Raw genomic sequence first — 21,837 nt, forward strand, 5'->3', positions numbered from 1 at the left:
ATTTTCTAATCTTGAGATGTTGCTAGTTTCAATAGGTTGAGATATTGTCTCTCGTTTTTGTGCTGAACCATTTTCAACTATTTGGGCATAAGTTATGTCTGGTTGACTTGTTCTGGTTGGTAGTGGTAGATTGGTAGTAGTGGATTGTTTTTGTTGATGCCTTTTTTCCCTTAAGGCCGGATAGAGTTTCTGCTGTAGTTGCTTGTGAACTGCGCAACCCTTGTAGTTCGCTGGATGATTTCCGTTACAGTTAACACATTTCACTTTTTCATCGCGAACTTTACGAGTACAATCTCCTGTCTTATGTTCTCCTGCACATTTTACGCATCTATATGATTTGCGACAGTAAGTCTTTGTGTGTCCGTGCGCTTGACACCTTGTACATTGTGGTATAATTCTTTTTATATGTGGTGGTTCGCATTTAATAATATTATTTTCCAATTTGGTGATTTCATACACCGCCTTATTATTTCCATTAGGTTTTGTATCTATATAAAACATAGGCAGAGGTTTTTTTGTCGTGTGATGTCGTATATTGTGAATATTTACGACCTCGTGACCTTTTTCAGCTAGTGCTACCTTGATGGTGTTAAAGTCCGTCCCGTGATGTAATCCTTTTAACACGAATTTAAATGTTCTCTCGGATTTTGGCCTGAATGTATGGTATTGGGTGTTTCTTTCATCTAATTCTTTTATAAGAACTTTAAAGTGATCCGCTTCGAACAATTGGATTTTAATTGTTTCATAGCTCACTGTTTTAATTGTGTAGTTCGTAGTAATGGTTTTCAATAGGTCATGGATGTTTTTTATTATTCCTACCTTATAGACTGTTATTGGTGGTGGTTTGGGAACAACTTTTTCAGGGCTTGGTTGTATGTTCTCTTCAATTTCTTCCGACAGGTTGCTAAAACTGTTTTTTTGTCTCTATCGGTTTCTGTAACAAATAGTCACTGATTCTTGTTTGTTTCCTCGCGATTTCTTCTTCTGGACTTCTCAATCGTTTTTTGTTAATAACTGTAGTCCATTCTGATGGTGGAGTTTGCGTTATTGCTGTTTGTTCTAATCTTATATCAAAGTGTGCAAGTGATTTGGTTGAATCGCTCTGGTTTGCCATTTTTTAATTTTTAATATTTTATTTAATTTACTTCCAGAAGATAAAAAAATAAAATAAATACATTGTTTATTTCACGCACTTCATTTTTCACTTACGTTATTTTAGCACTAGTTTTTGACCAAAAATACTATAAATGAATTCCAAAAGGACTGCTGTAAAATAAGATGAAATAATTTTAAAACACTAATAAAAATGAGATGCAGTCCTTTTGTCTGGTCATGTAAACACGTATTCACTACACTTTAGGTTCACTGAGAGGACCCTCAATGATGATGCTCTTATTATGACTAGCATATTGTCGCAAAACTATAATAGGTCATTATATGCGATGAAAAAGCTTCAGTCTCTCCTTTAAGCAGCATCAAAATACCAAACCTAACCACAGTTGATTTGAACGGTATTAGAGCAAAGAATGAGGAGGATATTTGGATCTTTAATATCTTTGAGGCAACTGGCGAATGTTTTAGTCAAAGAATGGGATAATATTCCCTTGGAAAGATTCAGACACACAGACATATAGAACCTATCCCGCGAAGAATTACAACTGTTTTAAATAAAAATGGAGGCTCAACATGTTATTAATATATAAATATTGTGTACATGTCAAATATTGATATTATATTGTCCCTTCGCTGTAGACTCTTCGTTATTATTTCGATTTCCAATAAATTGTTTTTTTGTGTATGAGGGAAACAAATGTTTGTTGCCAAGCAGCAAATTCAATATGTACAATTATTTTATAAATCCGAGCAAACATAACATATAAGATTTATGATACATCATGTTCGATATCAGTTGAAAAACTGAAATAGTTAACATGAGTCAAAAAAAATATTTTATTTAAAGAAAAACTGATAGTACCAATTTCAGCAATTTTAAAAACGTGTTTTAAATTCCACAGAGTCAAATTATGCTTGAAGCATATATCAACAAGAAATATGTGAAAATAAAGAACTTATATACTATATATTTAATAAAATCAACACGTGAAGCTCAATTATAGTTAATGAATATATAATTTTACTGATTTCACGCATTATTGGAATCTCTCTCACACCATTTTCTGCTATTATTGTACTGGATATAATCAGTTTCGTATTTCTAAGTATTGCTTCCGGCAACAGTCAGAACGTATCTTGCTTCGTTTACGGACAAAAACGACTTCCGTAGGGTAAGATAATTCGCGTGCTTGAAAGTTTTGTTACTGCTCTCTGAGGAGTACTTCACTGATCTGGGCGACATTGCATCATCGAGGTCAGTGCTTCAGGTTACGGGTGTTATTGGTTTTTTTATCTTTATAAGACGGCCAATTCAGTCAGTAAAATTAGGTGTTACTGAGAATGCGAGGTAAGATTTATTTACATTATTTAATTCTAAAACAGATTTATAATAACAGCTCATTGTTCAAATTAATACGATGAAGCAGTCGTGTCTATAACTTAATTTAAATAAAGATGATGTCAATTTTGTGGGATATTTTCTGGTTAAATGTATTTTACTTAAACTATCTGTATAATTCAACATTCAACTGAATTTTGAAGATGATTACTGAAGAATTTTAATAGTAGATTATGAAATTGTTTATTAAAACATTGCCTGTTAACACCTAAAATAGTTGCGGCAGGCAAATTTAAACAATGTAATTAAAAATGTAAAACATTTCTAAAACAATAGATTATTGACATGAATTAATGATATTACAGATTAAGAGATTAAAAAATAACAGTCAAATTCAAACCTACTGCGTTTTTGCATAGCAGTGAACTATCAAATTATTCCATATACTGAAAGTTGGAGTTATTATATTGTAACTTTTATCACCATTAAATAAACACATATTTTTTATTTACTAAATACTTATAGAATATATCACGCACGACTTTTAAATACAGACGCGTTCTAAAGAAGTCGAAGTCACGATTTCCAAAGGGAAAACCATATTAGAAAAACTAGATCTAACATTTTATATCTGCGCAGCGACCTCATAAAATATATCCTTAGAATCCGAGCTTCCGTGCGTCGTTATATTGTTGGATATATGAGATTTATCCTTCAAGTATTTTAAAGTAGAATAATGTTTCCAACGTTTATTTGTTATAAACAAACTAATATTTTCAGGATATAAAATAAAATAAAACAGGATAATATGTAAAAATTGCTGTACTTTTGATACATTACTTCAATCATTCAGTTTTATTTTAATAACATAACATCTACAATTATTACTACTCTATGAAGTTTATAAAATGTACAAACAAAATACATGTCATCAAACTTTCTATAGACAAAATGATAATAATCTGTTTGACCTTTACTATGCTCAAACATTGACCCTTCTGGCAGTGAGTTGTTTTGTCCAAACCTCACGAAACTAGACATGTTTTAATTTATATTTTTTTACATTAAACTGATATTAGGAATAGTTATAACATTAACTCCTAATATTATTCATTTCAATATATTTATGATATAGATATAGAATAGGTTAAATCTACAGAAACATTCTTATAGGTCTTCTACAAATTTTATAATGACGTGTATATTGATGTTTAAGCGGCGGCAAAACAATAGCTGACAAACTAGCACTAAACAAAGTGAAGAAGGTAACCAAATATCCATTAATCCTGCACTATATAGTAAAGGAAAACTTCAGTATTAGCTGAGTCATGATGGCTCTTAGTATCGGAAAGAAAATTTTAGTGTGCTTCCTGTATCTATTATAATAATGTGAATCGATGATGAACAAAAACGGTAAAACTCTGTATATTATATATATATATATATATATATATATATATATATATTATATTATATAGGTAAGTATAAGTATTCTTAATATTTCTTTGCAATTAGAGCTAAATAATTTATTTTTACTTTATTCAAATTTTATAACATTCAATTATAAATTATATTTATAACTTAATGCTTGTGTTTAATTAATTTTTGGAAATAGAGGTTGATGTATCTATTTGCTTATGCAATAAATCGAATTAAATTAAGCAAATGTATTAAATTCATATCTATATAATTAAGATTGTACAAATATTAGAAAAATAGAAATAAATTAATTGAATATTATATTTTGTTTAAAATAAAATTTTATTTCGTCAAATTTTTTAAAATTAATCCTTAACAAATGCTGGGAGAGTGTCCAGTTCATGTTAGACTATTGCAGTATTTGTCTGGAAGTCGAAGCTGGAAACTGACCCGTTTATCTTACTAGTTTGTAGCAAATAATTTACCAAAATAATATATTGTAACCATTTACGAATATTTTTACTTTCATAAAACCTTTTCATTATTTCCGCCATTTTGCTATTAGAATTTAATAAAATTTAGTTAAATCTTACACAAAACTCAACTTAAATATGTAATAATGAATCTCTAATTTTTAAACCTAAAAATGTTTTTAATCATTCTATGTTAAACAATTACTCAATTATAGTACTGGGAAATTACCAGCTATAGATAGAATAAAAGTAACTTAACAGGTCATTAAATATATGAGTAATATAATATAATTAACAAAATTTTCGTCATTATATATATTCCAGTTGTATTAAACTCGATTTAATACCATATTAAATAAATAGACGCTGTATTTGTTGTAATATATGCATATAAATGTATTAAAATATTTTATCACATTAAAGTCAATTAATTTTATATAGTATTATATAATAAGTGTCGTTATAAAATATATAATATTTCATATAATCTGTATTGTAAATTCCTGGAAATATATTTAAAGCTGTATTATGGACATAGTTATATATAGTGATATAGTATTATAAGATATCATATTATATTAGTATTATATTATATTTAAGCCGGCTTGGTTGGCGCAGTGGTTAAGGCGACAGGGCGATCAACTGACTGTTGCGGTAGTCGCGCGTTCGAATTCTGATTATTGTTTATTATTTGTGAATATCCTAAGCAAGAGTGTAATATCCGACAAGGAAAATAATCCCAGTCACGACAGTAATCAGGCTGGATAAGATCGGATGTCTTCTGGGATGATTTTTAAGTTCATTCTGGTCACTCGCCAAACGCTAGGCCGAGTTAATGCCGAGAACCATGATTGGAAGCGAAAAACCCAATTATTTAAGTACAAATTTGTAGTTTCAATCAACAGCTTTGGTTTTATTTTTTATTGAAAGTATTTTTAATAACCTTAGTTGTTTAACTAACTTACTAGTATCAAATGTAAAAAACTGTAAAGGGAAATTGGAAAGGAACAAAATATAGGTTATTGTGTAGATCCTAGTCAATAGGGCATTTTTCAAAATCTATGAAATATTTTACTATTTTGCTACATATCAAGTATGATTTATAAAGATGCCCCGTGAAGTATTCACTCTCAAGGAGTGACAGTAAAAGATTTGCGTCCGACTTTTTCATTGCGCGTGCTATGGAATTTTTAAACTGATGATATTGATTCAAACAAAATATCAACCTATTACATTTAAGGCTTCTTGTATAAGAATATCTTCATAAGTTTACAATTAGATTCACTCTCATCTTTCGCTAAAAATTCGAAAAGTTGATTATATGAAGAAATACAATTGCAATAGTATTTCAAGTAGCTGTAAATATTATAGAAACGAAGTGACCGATCTCTCAAACAAGTTCGTAATAACAATTTTAATTGAATATGAATTAGATAATATTGTTGATAAAATTAAAGAATTAGCTTTATTTGGTGCTACACAATTAAATATACTTTCTTACCAACCGGGTATAATTAAAAATAAAATTTACCTCAACCAAAAATATCTTTTTGTGTCTTTGAACATAATATATCACGCTTTAAATATATAGTATCTTTTAATTTTCAAGTGTCTTCTGAGGAAATTTATAACTGCTTCGGATGCAAATAAAACTTGCATCAGGCGCTTTTTAAATTGACATTTTCCAGTTCTCCGCCTGTAATTAATTCACATAAATTAGTTCCAGCGGGACCAGGGAAGATACAGGCATTACATGGGCCACGAACCAGACAGAGCCACTCTAGCCAGAGACGAATTGCTTGACATATTGTCTGACGCTAGGACAGTTGCGCCTGTGGTCCAGACTGGATTATACCATTCCGCTCTTAATCTACAGTCATATTTCTACGTTTTCACTCACAAAACTCGATCGAAACGCTATATCGTAAGTATTTAGATATTTCAAAATACTGTTATTAATCATTAGCATTAGCATATTTATTAAAATTAACAATTAGTTTGGTTTGGTTCAAAACAAAACATTATGTACCTATGGCCTGTATTTACTTTTGGGCAGTAACCTAACAACAATGTTAAAACGTTTCTTTTTCGATTTATTTCGATCGCTCTCCGGAAAATATTGGGTGATTGGTAAATACAAATTATTTTCCTTATTACACAGTAAAATGTTAATGACCAGTCAGGATACATTGCTCTTTGAAAGGGGAGTTTTCAAATACCGTTGTATTTTATTTCACAGAGTCAAATTATGCTTGAACCATATATCGACAAGAAAAATTTTAAAATAAACAATTTACAGACTATGTCTTTAATAAAATTAACACGTGAGGCTCAATTATAGTTAAAGCATATATAATGTTACCGATTTCACACATTATTAGAATCCCTCTCACACCATTTTCCGCCATTATTGTACTGGATATAATCAGTTTCGTATTTCTAAGTATTGCTTCCGGCAACCGTCAGAACGTATCTTGCTTCGTTTATAGACAAAAACAACTTCCGTAGGGTAAGATAATCCGCGTGCTTGAAAGTTTTCTTAATGCTCTCTGAGGAGTACTTCACTGAGCTGGGCGACATTGCAACATCGAGGTCAGTGCTTCAGGTTACGTGTGTTATTGGTATTTTTATCTTTATAAGACAAGCAATTCAATCAGTAAAATTAGGTGTTACTGAGACTGCGATGTAAGATTTGTTTACATTATTTAATTCTACAACTTACTGATAATAACAGCTCATTACTCAAATTAATACGGTAAAGCAGTTATTTCTATAATTTAATTTAAATAATGATAGCAATATTTCAAATAAATTTGTCAATTTTGTGGGATATTTTCTGGTTAAATATATTTTGCTCAAAATTAGCATTAGTAGATTTATTAAAAATAACAATTAGTTTTGTTTTGTTCAAAACAAAATATTATGTATCTATGGCCTGTATTTACTTTTGAGCAGTAACCTAACACAAATGCTAAAACGTTTTTTTTCGATTTATTTCGATCACTCTCCGGATAATATTCGGTGATTGGTAAATACTAATTATTCTCCTTATTACACAGTAAAATGTTAAGACCAGTCAGGATGCATTGTGCTTTAAAAATGGAGATTTCAAAAGGCCGTTGTATATTATTTTGAGTGTTAAACTTCCAATAAGGGAAAGGACTCATTTCATATTCATGAAAATTGTGTAGTATTGTTGGTAATGTGTTAGTTAAAATGATTAATTAATATTTAATTATTTAATGTTGTTATATATTAGCCTGATACTTCCCACAAAGTGTTCACCGTTTAGCAGGTTTTATATTTCTATCAAATATTCTCCAAATATTTTCCATATTAAATAATCCATACTGAAAGTTAAAGTGTGCAATAGCTGTTTTCCTTATACATTATAGACAAAAATTGGCTTATTTCGCTACCGTTTCCGAGGATAGGTCTGGCCAATTTTAATATGAATAATATCTATTTTTCATTTTAAAAATACGTCACGATCGACTTGTCATAGATATAGTTTAAGGGAGTATAAGAGATCTGAAATACAAAATATGCTCATACTTTTTATACATTAATTTTAATTTATGTATTTTAAATCATTTGTTAAACTTTCGACATATACTCTTATGAAGAATATATATTTTCAGATAATATTATTATAATTATAATTATTTCAATATTTCACTTTCTCGTTTTTTAGAACCAGGAATATTAATGAGCCTGCAGTATGGGAAGCAGTCCTAGCTTCAAGTATGAAAATGCCAATTCACATTTTATTTTTCGGTTGACATATCTCCAAAAATCTCTTTAAAATTTTCTGGTTTGTAAGATTAAGACAGTGTGTAATAATATAATTTGATTTTCTAATTCCTTTTGATCCTTATGAGATATGTCTGATAATTTTTAACTAAGGGGTTTTACATTTAAAGCTTTTTTACAACGAACATATACAAGTTCCAAAAAATCTATGATTTTTTCTTATTGATATTGATATGACTTTTCTGGTATCGAAAAGTTGGAAAGGCGCTATAATCAGTGAACCTTTGAAGGCAATTATGTTGAATAAAAAAAATAATTTTGCCAAAAAATGTGTTTTGCTATGATAGACCGGGGACATTTCAATTGATCTGTTAGGTGAACTGAAATACATTTAATTTTTTCACCGAGCTATCGTTATAAATTAGTCTGGAAAACAGATTGCACAACTATAAAAAATACAATTAAGTGGCACTTGTCATTTTCACTCTGAAAAGGCCAACGGGAAGCAATGTGTCCATTTATCTGGGTGCGAACCAGACAGACCTATGACACGCCTGACACAAATTGTGCCGCTCGGCCGTGATTGAATACACAAATTCCGACACGTAAAGCGATTCTTATCTTTTATGAAAAACCGGACGCCGCTAAAAGAATTAGGGGACGAGATAAAGGGAAAATGTATTTCAACGGAGATGAAGAGCGACCAATTCCTTTACAAAAAAGTATGTAACAGGACTTCTTTAACCCCAAACATTTAATTTAATGTTGGGTTTGGATTGGTCGGTATTAGAAAGGGTCATAAAAAATGCGATAAAAAGGGAATTATACATTACATGTACTGGAACTTTATGTGAGTATAAATAAAAGTAATTACATAAACCTCCTTTATAATTGAGTCGTTTTGTTTTTTAATTTTTAAATAAAACATTTAATAATTACGAAAATAATACCTCGTTTATAATTACCTTAATATACATTACCTTGACATTATTTACAATAAACTGAAATTGGCATGTTTGAACATTTTGATATATTTAACAGCATAGCTGATGAACCACATTCGTTGCATATTGCATCTTCACTATTGCAGTTTTGCTACTGAATCTCCAATCAGGTTGTATCAAAGCAAGTCTTCTCTGTTTCAATATTCAGTTATCAATCAACAAATACTCTTCTTTTTCACGGTCTATAGAATAACTACCGGCAGAATAGTATGCCAAATGAGGGTGGTCATAATATCCATTATTTTTGTTGAAATTATATTGGTGTTGAGATTACACATTTTAAAATTCTTTTTTTGCTTTCTATATTACTCTTATATTATACTATTTAATTTTTGATAATCACTCTCTATCAATAATTTTGTGGAAAGGCACGTTTAAGGTAATTTATTTAATTCTCTGCCTGATTAATTTCGTTCAGATGTAATACAGGCCATAAAATAGAAAAAAAATCAAGACGGATTATTTTTGCCTGGATGATGGTATAACTTAACATGAAGTTATCTGTCTGAATATGTTGGGTTCCTGAAAACATGTCCTACTACGAGTTTAGCCCTTTAGTGAGGGGGGGGGATAAAATAAAATGGGGAAACTGGAAATATGTTTCCAGTTTCTCCATTTTACTAATTGGTATTTTTTCCGACTTTTAGATTAATGATTCTCTAAATTAAATACTCTTTTAATTAGCTCAAATTCTTATTGATAGGAATTTTAGTTTAGATTAGTTCGGTGAGTAAATCAGATTGTATATTGGGCTGGGTTTTTAATTTCATAGGTATTGAAAGCTGCCAACTAATGAATAACTTTAGTTAAATAATTGGTAAGATCGTAGGTTGAGTTCCGAAGTTCTGTATAAAGAACAACTGGATAAAGTTGATATGTTTGTGGAAACCGCCAAAATAAATTTAAATTCAAGCCAACTTAGGGTAACATAATGAAAATCAGTAAGAATAATTTCATATTTCAGAAAGCAAATCTTTATTATATTATTAGTACACTTTTGATTCGTTTGATAAATTAGGCTTAAAACAACAAAATTTCTTATAACATACAATTTTGCAGTATGAAGAATATAAAAGTTTGATGCTGAAAATATCTGTTTGTGTGAAAAACATAAATATTTCATATAGAAACTGATACTAAATCGAATTCTTGTGTAGTTTTTGCAATTCATGCTTTTACTGTGACCACTTATAAGAGATTGTTCGAATATTTTAAAGGTGGCTATTTTGACGTGAAAATGAAAGTCGTTGTCAAACACTAGTCTCCGTGGTACCATTAAATAGTTAACAAGCAATTAGTTCTGGAAATTTGAATTTATCTAATCTGAATTTTATTTTATCTTCTGTGCTTCTAATACAGAAGATAAAATGAAGTAAACGCTACCAAAAATCGACCAAAGAGCAGATCTTCCCCGTCATGTTGCTCAACCGATTAAAAGCTACTTGGATATTAGCGCTTCAAGTGCAATACTAGAATTCGATTTGCTTAGAAATTGTCTTAAGGATGAATACAAAGCTTTATTTCCATTAATAAATGGAAAGCAATACACAAAACAAAGAGAACTCCAGTCATCCCACGAATTTCTTATGTTATTTGGAAAAACGCATTAAAAAATAATCCATTCTTAAATTAATTTAGTACATCTTAGCCATATTTATCATTTTACAAATTAGATATATTCATTTTAGAAAAACAAATTGTTTTGAATAGAGATCGTATTTTATGAGGGAAATGAGGAAAATATATGTAGAATGAATTTTTGAATTTTGAAATCTGATATACCATAATATATAAAGGTAATGGATAAAATGAGATGACCCTACATATAAAAACACACATAACACCTAACATATGCAAAATATTTATTTATTAATAAGGTGTAAAGCCAATACTTGTTTAACAAATAATCTCTAACAGAATGCTGTCTCATTCTGTTGGAGATGGAAATCTACTTCTCAGTCTCTACTCTAAAATTCTTCTTAATGTTTCAAATTTGTTAATGTTTGGCGATTGTGCTAGCCAGAACAGATATTCGATGATGATGAACCTTTTGACAGTTTGTTTTGTATGTGTAAGAACTTCGTCATTGTCATCGAGTGTTGAGATATTGATTCACAATAAATCGGCCAGTAATGTGAATGAGTCCAAATCATAATGAAGCCTCCTCCATGTTTGATTGTAGAAAGCCGGTAGTTAGGATCGTAGGCTTTCGCTGGCCTTTTCCATACATAAACCCGGTTGTTTTTAAGAAACAGTTTAAACGATGATTCATCGTATCACACCATATTCTGCCAACACGCAATAAGATATTACTTTGTACATTCCCTGTATATAAAATAAATGCTAACTAATTTCGCAATATATTCTATAGTAGATAAATTGATATATTTCGTTTTAATTTATAATTACAAAATACTGTTATAAACATGTGTAAATATTGTTAGTGCACTCTCTCAGTATATCAACACGTTTTAGTAATAAACCATAGACAACTGCCGAGCTCGTATGCACTTAGTATGAAGATATATAACATTTATCGATAAATATTAGCCTTGTGTCTGATATAATCAAATTGCCTTTACACTAGTCAAAGGATGTAATATTGACGTGCCACAGTTTGCCCAAGTGTAGTACCTGTGTTTCCCATAGTGCTCATTGCTTTTATATAAGACGTTATTGAATCCCCAGGCAATTAATAGGAAGCTCGAGGCTGCTGAATATCGCTAGAGGCTGCAACGTAAACTGGTATACTGTAATATATGTGGTGGATTTATTGAAACTTATTACCTTTACTTTAATGTTATTTTATTGTACTTTTTCAAATATTTTATTGCTTTTAATATAAGTACCCATTGGTTCGCTATTTATATTTTCAGTATATAATGTAATCAATTAAATCATATATCTTTAATTTGATATATATATATATATATATATATATATATATATATATATATATATATATATATATATATATACATATCGAATATACATATCAAATGAAAAAAATCACGATAAAAAAGAACGAAATAATTACTATTTAGCTGAGTATTTCGTTAATAGTATGCTACTTGTCAGGAATTGCTCAAATGTAGGACAATATTTATTTTGATTATGCAAGGCTATTAGAAGGTGGAGGTAGTTGACCTGAAACAAGCGGTATATTAAATTTAGCACAACGGCAAAATAACTGGATGCAGTTTAACTGAAATGTGGTTAATCACTTGGCTACACAAAAAGTTTTGGATTATTTTTATCTATTCTATTTTATAATAGAGTAGACAGTTATGCATCTTATATAGGTTTTGCTATTTGTATTTTGTTAAAAAATATTGATACAATTTTGATAAAAGCACCAGCTTATCTATATAGAACTAGATATTCGGCATCATTTTAATTTACTACACTTCATAGGGATATTTCGGTCCGTCAATTATTTTGTTATATATAACTTAGAAAATATATATTAAAATTATTCAAGGCTTATACTAAGTAATATTGGGTTTGACATTAAAGTAAACTAAAAATATTTGGTTTTCAAGACCTAATATTATAACACAAAGAAGCTTCTAAGCGTATTAGAGTTACGATCATAATAGTTACTATCATATCACGTATTTAAAATTTAAAAATAGGTAATGTTATTAACTGTAATTTTAATTAATCTATTAACATAGATTTTCTTACTAAAATCTAAACTAATACTATGAACACTAATAGAAATATTCTCAAAAGCAATATTAAAGCATTTTGGTAGTAAGTTAAAATGTTTATTTTTTATTAGATTAAAAATGTAAAAGTTCCATTAAAAATATTAAAGTTGCTTTACCCATAAACAGATACTTAACATATAAAAATAAGTAACATTATGTACTAGTAAGTTATCCAGTAACTGTTATATAATTTTAAAGAAATGTTCCTTTGTTATAAATTGTTCTAATGTCGGAAAGGCATTAACAATAAAAGCCCAAACCCATTTTTCCTCATAAATGTCCGAAATGGCTTAGCGTCTATTATATTTTGTGCTGGTTTAAAAATATATTTTCTATTTATAATCGAATGTGTTCCTTTCATCTGTAGAGAAACAAAACCTACAACGGGGAAGAGCTACCATATGTGTTCGGTATTCCGATTCGCCGTACTGAGATCGATGACTTTACTGACGAAGAGAAAAAGTTGTCCAAGAAAATTATGAAATTTTTTTGCAATTTTGCTTATACGGGGTAAGTGAAATCTTATGTGTTGTGTTATTAAATTAACCTGTAGGAAATTAGAAGATCCCTAGCATAAAAAGCGCGTGGTACCTGTTGATATTTAAATAGTTATATTGGAATACTTTAATTATTCCTTTTTAAAATGTATTAACAATTGTGTTTTTACACAAAAAATTGTGAAAATAAATCGCATGCTTTCTAAAAGACAACTAAACTCTAATTTATATTAATGATCTATTTTATTATTTGGAATAAATTTCGTTGGTGTATGATGTGTATTTTAATACTACTTACTCATCTAGTCATTAACAGCTTGGATGTTGTTTAGAATTTATTAATTTTATGTAAAATAAGAAGTAAAGCACAAAAGTTCCAATATTGGGTATTTTTCTTGCAATTAGAGCATTTTTTCAATTAGTAAATGGAGTCTTTTATTTATATTAATTATATGAATATTCTTCTTTTTACATCATAAATATCTACGAAAGAGGAAAAACAGTTACCTGTTGATATTTAAAAATTGCCTATAATGACAATTGAAAGTGTTTTATCTTATAATTTTTAATGATTTTTTTTCCTTGGTATGGAACTTTATGCATTGATTATTATTTTATTGAAAACAATAAGATACAAGATAGTGACAAATGTGTTTAATGCGTGAAAAAATCGTATTATTCTAGTAAAGTGGAGTTATACTGGAATTATTTAACCAGGTTGAAATTTATCATTTTTTTTTAATATAAAAAAATTATGAAAATTAAATACCCTTTTAAGACAACTACTTTGTAAGTTGTATTGATTATGTATTAATACGTTTGTTCGGTGTTTCTAAAATATGATTTATTAGGTCTACTTACTTATATAGTTAATAAAACGTTGGACATGGTTTAGAATTTATTAATTTTATTTATGTAAGCTTTTCTCTGAACTACTTGTGCAATAACATTTATCATAGCACAAATCCTATATTAGTTGATATTAGCTATATTATACTTATTATATATAGTTATTCAACCGCTAAAAAATACTTTATTTTATTAGAAATCCGAATGTACCGAGAACTAACTACCCAATAGGGGACTTTAAAAGCTGGCATCCGTTTCATAAAGAATGGCATGCATTTGATGAAGAGCAGCAACATTACCTACAGCTCGGTAAGTTTTATTTATAAATTACCAGTATATAAGGGCCGCAAATTCTTTTTTTTTGGATTGTCCTGTTATTGTAAGGATTTATTTCAATAATCATATATATTTTTGGTTTCTTGAATTGGCATTCAACCAGTAGCGATATCCTATGGTTATTTAATTTAATCTAACTTTATAAATGGTGATATTTAAACTTTTGTAACTAGGCTATTCTTCTCCAACTTTTCTACAAAACTCGATGAACTTTAGTCGAGGAGTTAAAAGGAAAAAGCGAATGCTTGTTGATATTTATATTAATATTCTTGAAGCTTATAGATATTGTAGTCTATACAAATATATACAATTTAGAAGCTGAAATTAATGCCAAATCTCTGACATGTATCTATGAAGAGTGTCTTATTAAATAATGAGCTTTACGTCTTAAAACCTTTTATTTTTAAACCTCTTAACAGTCGTAATATCTTCATCTTCATTCTATATGTCTTCTTTCCTATTACATTTTCAAAAATTCAATGAAAGTGCGCGATCCCGTAAATATTTGAAAACCAGTAATTGCTGTAAAATTTGGTTAATTCTAGCTTATTTTGCTTTTAATAAAGCTGGGTTCTGCTAGTGCATAGAATAATGTTTCTTTTCGGGATCATAACTGGTAATAAATATCCATCACACCTTATCTTCATTTGGATTTTGTGCCAGTTTCTGCAATTTTAGCACTGCAACTGACCTAATAACCGATATTTTTAGTATTCATATCCCTTTTTTACATGCTCAGGACGTAAAATATTTCTAACCCCTTTCCGAGATCTTCAGAACTATTATAAAACTATTGGCTATATTGTGAAATTACGTGTAGGTATTATTATGACAAAAATCAGTGCAATATATACAATCACAATATTTTTCATTATTTTCTGCGACTTTTCCTCATATTTATGACAATTCCGTGTTGAAATATCGCTATACTTTTGGCAGCGATCCAATATTCAATCCATTTTGGTTTGGTGCCGCAACCACATGCCGCTACATCTGAACATGCGATGGTCAGAGGGCGCTATGTCTGGTGAGTTTGTAGGAATGTTCGTCGGGTCGGTCGGTCGGTCGAAATGTGTGGCTGCCGCTGCGATAATTTATCAGAACACTCACTACTATCTTTGGAAGGAATTTGAACGGGAACTAAAAACACTGGTTGAATCAAAGTTGTTTATTCTAGCTTACGATTGATACATGTGGTCGATGGGAGAATGGACAGGATATTAGGTTAAGGTGAAGGAAGTACGGTAGCGCTGTGGAAGTGGTACTGTTACAGGGGGACGGTGATAAGAAAAAGAGAGCGAGACGTCGTCGTGATGGCCTTTTATACTCCAGAACTGCATGGTACCAATCCACCGGCGTTGCCAACCTTTGTAGTTATTGATGGTGAATTGGTGGTGGCCTAAAGGGTCGTGGCGGTCGCCACATAACTCCCCTCCTAGTGGAACAGCCGTGGAACGTACCTATACGTGGTGCAAGTTCCGGAATGCACCCGCAATCACACGCAAACAAACGCCCGGGGACTGCTGATGAGATGGGGATCCCAACCTGAGCGAGGAGTTTTACGGGATCAGCTGCCATCGGAGCTGTAGCAGGACGTCGTTCGTCTTGAGGCGTTTAGCTTTGTTTGAGGGTACCTGTAAATGTGTTACGTGTCCCGTTTCGTGATGCGAGGGTGCTCATGTGTTGCTGGTATACATGATGGGCTTCTGTGGTTTTCGTCCATCAGGCTAGTCTCGTGGGATGTCGTCGACCACGTGATGTTGATGAGTTCCGTTCCTCGTGCTATCCTTCCATGCACGTGTCAAGCACCTGTCGAGTGGCTTATATTGAGTTGATTTACCTGTTAGGCACTTTGATCACGTCGGGGTCACCAATTGTAGGTTCTATGCGATGCAACCCACACAATAACTTAGTAAAAACAAGGACCACGTGGAATTCTTTGTTTACAGACAATGGTCCGGCACGACACAAAGGGCACTTCTTCTGACAGCGGAAAATTGAGAAAGAGGGTTTTTCGAGGGTTGCAATTTGGATTTATACCTGGCCGAATGCGATGGTGCCAATTACACCAGTTGGCAATCGGCCAGTGTAAAGTATAAGAAGAAGAAATACCCTTCGCTGTTGTCGGTTTTATTTTTGGGCTTTGCGCGTTGTGCAGTATGTCTGGTTGTCTAAGCCGCCACAAGTTTACTCTATGAGGCACGACTACCTATTGGAGTTGCAACAGTGTATCTTTCACAATCCTTGTAACCTGTGGTAGAGCATTATCATGCAAGGAGATGGTTTTGAGTCTGTTACTCACCGTATTTGTCTTTTGTGTAAAAATAAGTCATTCGATTTGTATAATTGATACATGTGGATATCAGCAGTAACAGTTCCATTTGGTTTTAGCAATTTGTAATAAAGTGTACCTTGCTACGGCCATCATAGCATAGGAACCATTTCATGTCAAAAACATCGAACCTAACAGTTGTTTACGTTGATACTTGCATTTTAACTAACAGATGTCGCTGAGCATAATACATGTGAACACCAAATAGATATCATAAATAACATCATAAATATGCTATAAGTCACTAAATTAATTTTGGTTTATTATAAGATCTCATGATTCATATTAATTTTAAGGTATTCCAATTGAGAACAAACAGTTTTATCGTAAGGAACAAATGGACTATTGGATTAATGAGTTTCCTAATATCACTAAACTTACATCAAAGAAGAATCCTCTTCCATGGATTAATCATATGGATCCCTACGAAAATTTCAACAAAACTTCAGATTCCAAAGAAGATAAAGACTATTACAGAAAGACGCCATATCTTTTTGGACCATCAAATCGCGAAGATTACAGTAAAGGTATTTTTGGCAGACTTTTGACAGCTCCACCGCCATCGCCCGAGGAAGTGAAGCAGGACGTTCCAGCACTGGGTATTTTTGTTACAGTTGGAGCGTTATTTCTTCTGGCAAATATAGTCATATTCGTCTTTTTATACTATAAATGTCTAAGAAAGAGGAAAAACGAAAACATGTCTTCACCAGAAAATAACACACCGGAGGACCAAGATGAAAAAAATGAAAACAATATATTGTTATCGACATGTAATATTATAAAATTTTGCACGAAAAGGAACCAAAGTGATGATACGTATGATCATGTTCCCGATGAAACGAAACATTCTTCAAAGGGTAAACTAACACGGGTTGCATCTAACAGTACCATAGACGCTCATGCAAAAGTGAGAGACTGGATAGCAAACGAAATAGTCTTAAAATACAGTCCGAAAGGTGAACGGAAAAATAAGAAAGAAAAATCCAAAATTGGCAAAAATAAAAAACCGGAAATCTCGGCACCATTTCCGGTTGACGACACATCCGCTGATAAATGTCCTACAAGACCTGTTAGTCCCGCTAAAGAAGTTCCTAAAGTTAAACCGTTGCTGATTAAAACAGCAAGCATTGATAGATCGAATCATAGACGCAGACCTGATAAAGTTTCTGTGGCTATAGATGCAACGCCTTCAGGCCGAGGACTTAGCGTTTTAATGCAGAAACCTATCGAACTCTCTAAATCATTTGACTATCCTAAAGTATCTCCGAATCCTTTAAGAAGATCAATGACCGTGGAGGATTTCTCACCTAGGAAACAAGAAAATTGCAAGGACGATTTGCGGAAAAGTACAACCAGCATTAATTTAGCTAATATAGATACAGAACCAACAGTAATTCGTATTGATCATGGACATTCAAAATCTGATCCAGTACATGACTTAGATTACGCAAATGTTAAATACTTGAAAACATTTGATCCTAACGGTGAAGTGAATGTTACATCACGTGACGACAATACTGACCCTGGACGACCCTTAACACCCGAAGAATCACTAACATTGATTAAAAGACGAAACTTCCCTAAGGTTTTACCTGATCACCCTGGTAGAGACGCCTTTTTTAATAAAAGAAGATCTATGCCCATTCACAACCTATATGTTCCTATATCGGAGGAGTTTCAATATTCCAACTCGGAACCTTATTCGCCAACTGGACGACATTACATGAGATTCCCTCCAATGCCGCCGCCTAGAACAACAACATTAGGAAGACAAGTTAGTAATCCCCAACCGATATGTCTGTCCGAACCTACATTAGCGGAGGAACCGCCCGCCTCTCCTGAGCCTGAAGTGGCTTGCAACAATTTGTTTGTCGGGCCGTTAATTCCACGTAATAAATTAAATAACTCTCATGACGTAGCAAACGAGAAAAAGATAAAAGTAGAAACTAGGTCAACGCCCAAAACAATTATTACAACAAATCCAAAAAATCCGATTAAGAGAGCCGATCCCAAAGTTATAGTTAAGCCAACAATTAACAAAAACAAAAGTGAAGATAAATGTAGCACCAAAAATATACCGAGAGTGGTGGTTCCAGATAATCGGCCTGATATATACAGTAAACCAAATATTAGACACAAAGATATATCGAAAATAAAAGGGAACTCTGAACAAGACCCCGATTTAATGGAATATGAGGATAGTAGACGTCTTCAAGTAAAAAAGTCTCATATTCCTACGTTAATTAAAAATTCTAATACCAGTTTGAACAAAGAATCATCCAGTTCAGATTCAAATTCGCCGTCGTCAGAAAACTCTGACACTGGAACTGTTGTTAAAAAGGTATATGTTTAAGAATACTAATTTATTCGAAGATTATATTATTCTTAACTAAAATAGACTTATTTTAAGAGTAGTACTAAATGTTAACAAATATCTATAATATACTGTTTTTATTATTTATTATTTTATTATAATATATTGATTTCTTCGAAATATAAATATTATTCAGCATATTTTTCAAGACAAAGTGTATGTATATATTTAGGTATATTAATTCATTGTACTTATTCGGATCACAATAAAAAATGCGATTTAGATTTTGCGATTTTAAGTAACTCTAGAATCTTCTCAAATAGAAGATACAATTTAGCACGACTTTCTTAATGTATGTATAGTTCTAGTTTTTAATTTTAATAATCATAATAAAATAATTAATACAACTATAATAAATTAATTAACAGGAAATAATATTTTAACAGTCTTAGAATAATTACCAATTTGTTAGGATAATAGACAAGTAAATGTGTGAAGTTCTAGTTGTATATGGTATTTAATATTATTGCTAATTTTTTACTATTTTCTAATAATTCTTTCTGCTTTATGATCTCAATGTAAATATGCACAAAGCAAACAAATGTAGTGATAATTTAATGGCATATTTACTTATACATCTCATTATTTTATAATAGTTACATTAATAGACATCTAATTTATTATTCAATATAATTTCTACTTATATACCTATATTTAACATGAAATATTAGCATCATTGTACAGGGTATGAAAATATTAAAGATATATATTATACAACTTGTGTTATAACTTAAAGTTTTGAAAATAATTTTCTATAATAGAAGGTAGTTTGTTTAAATATATTTCAATTGTATCCAATTTATATTGTCAACGCAAAATGTTATTTTATATTATCAATTTTAACTAGATATTTTTTATGTATAAGCAAGACTGATAGAAGGAATTGGCATGTATCCTAATTATTACATTAACATATTATTTATTATCATTTAATATGTAAATATATATATTTAACCATTATTTCAGTTATGTGTTCTAAGTGTTAGATTATTGTATTATCTCCAGTATTGTTTTATTTATTTATTTTCAACAAATAAACTTTGTATTTTTGATTCTTTATAATAGAATAGTTTAGTGCAGTAAATATTTATTTAAAATTCTAAGAAGTGTTTTATTTCCTATGTATCGGTTATATTAGTGATTGGTAAATCTTATAAATCTGATCCTTTCCCTTTGTTTTTAGTTTCTTCCAAAATCCAAATCAAATTTTTAAGAATATCTGCGGACAAGGCAAGGAAAGGTACAAGTGATTCTGAAAAAAAAAAGATTTTATATTTTATACAACTTTACAAATTGTAAAATTTCGTTTTGTTTCCAATTGCAATTTATGAAAACCACACATCATAAGTAAATGTATGGAGGGATGTGCCTGGGTAATTTATGTAGAGGGTAGAAGGTCCATATACTTTTAGCTTGGTATTAATAGATAAATAGAATTTAATTCTTTTCGGACACCACATAATATCTTGTGATGCAATTCAAATGGAGATTACGGAGACTGAAAGACGAGATTATGGAAATATAAAAATCAATAATATATCAAAATATTTTTGATATCAGTCAAGTAGCCTAATAGCCAGAATTTATATTTTCAGTTATTGAGGCTAGAAAATTTCAAACTCTTGTGATAGCATTTTCACTCGAAGATAAACAAACGCTAACCGTGTGAAATAAAATTACTACAGTTTACTTTATTCGGAGATATTGAAGGCAAATTTCTGTTCTACTGTGATACGTCGGATTGTCGATTCTACTGTGATACGTCGATCGGTTGGTTCGATAATTATGTATGAGGTTTAGAGAAATATTGTTAATATAATGGTGGAGATCTCATTGCTGAAAATTAATCAAGTGAAGTTGAAACACGTATTACGTTACTATTAGCTACAATATCACAGAATACCCACCTTCAATTCAATGGAAAATACAGCAAACAACTTCAAAAAATAGCACAGATAGAGATCATAATAGTCAATCTGATACCAAACAAGGGAATAATGCACCTAGGCTAGATATTCAATTTGGTTTAAGAAGGAACATTTCCGGAGTATTTTCGAAAAGTTCCTAAGTCTTAATGGTTACTAAATCAGATAAACCAACACAGAAAGGCCTCGTGTAGACATACAAGCCTTCCACCAGTAATTGGCAAACTTTGAAAAAGTCAAAAAACGACGTAACAAACTAAAAAAGACATATTACTTTATGCTTTTCGGTTAAGGGTAATAATGAATATTCTACTTCGCACAATATACTATTCAGTGTCCCACAGGGCAGTTTATAAAGACCAATATTATATCTGAATACGGTGTTCTGTGACCTACTCTGACGGTCGACCAACAGTTTAGAAGTTAGGCATCACTATAGCTTATTGTATGGAGACGGATAGTCCTGGTACAGAATAAAAAAAACCTTACAGACAGGTGATTTCATTCCATTCAAAGTTCAATCTATCCTTTAAAATAGCCCTATATATTAAAGAACAACTGTACATAAGTAAGCATTTAAATCGCAAGATATAAGCCTGTGCAACAACCACATGCTAAGTCATGATAAATGAGCGATTTTAACACCACGGAATGGTTCCAGAACATTCTCCCTAGGTTATTGATTGACATTGACATACTGCCTGGTCTTG

At 30.9% G+C, this 21,837-nt stretch overlaps 1 protein-coding gene across 4 annotated transcripts in view; it reads left to right on the forward strand.

Moving 5' to 3' along the window:
• LOC143192946 (neuroligin-4, Y-linked) overlaps window positions 1-20,308 on the forward strand; it is a 226,240-nt gene extending 205,932 nt beyond the window's left edge. For all 4 annotated transcript variants that reach the window (XM_076398800.1, XM_076398798.1, XM_076398801.1 and 1 more), the window contains 4 exons: window positions 6,065-6,268; window positions 13,182-13,324; window positions 14,357-14,469; window positions 17,125-20,308. In XM_076398800.1, coding sequence (XP_076254915.1) covers window positions 6,065-6,268; window positions 13,182-13,324; window positions 14,357-14,469; window positions 17,125-19,181 — 2,517 coding nt within the window. In that variant the 3' untranslated portion in view covers window positions 19,182-20,308. The remainder of the gene's footprint in view (window positions 1-6,064; window positions 6,269-13,181; window positions 13,325-14,356; window positions 14,470-17,124) is intronic.
• The last annotated feature ends 1,529 nt before the right edge of the window (window positions 20,309-21,837 follow it).

This window comes from Rhynchophorus ferrugineus, unplaced genomic scaffold (assembly GCF_030347505.1).
Source record: "Rhynchophorus ferrugineus isolate W39M unplaced genomic scaffold, kcgeb_rfMv2 rfM3, whole genome shotgun sequence".
NCBI classification, from domain to species: domain Eukaryota; kingdom Metazoa; phylum Arthropoda; class Insecta; order Coleoptera; family Curculionidae; genus Rhynchophorus; species Rhynchophorus ferrugineus.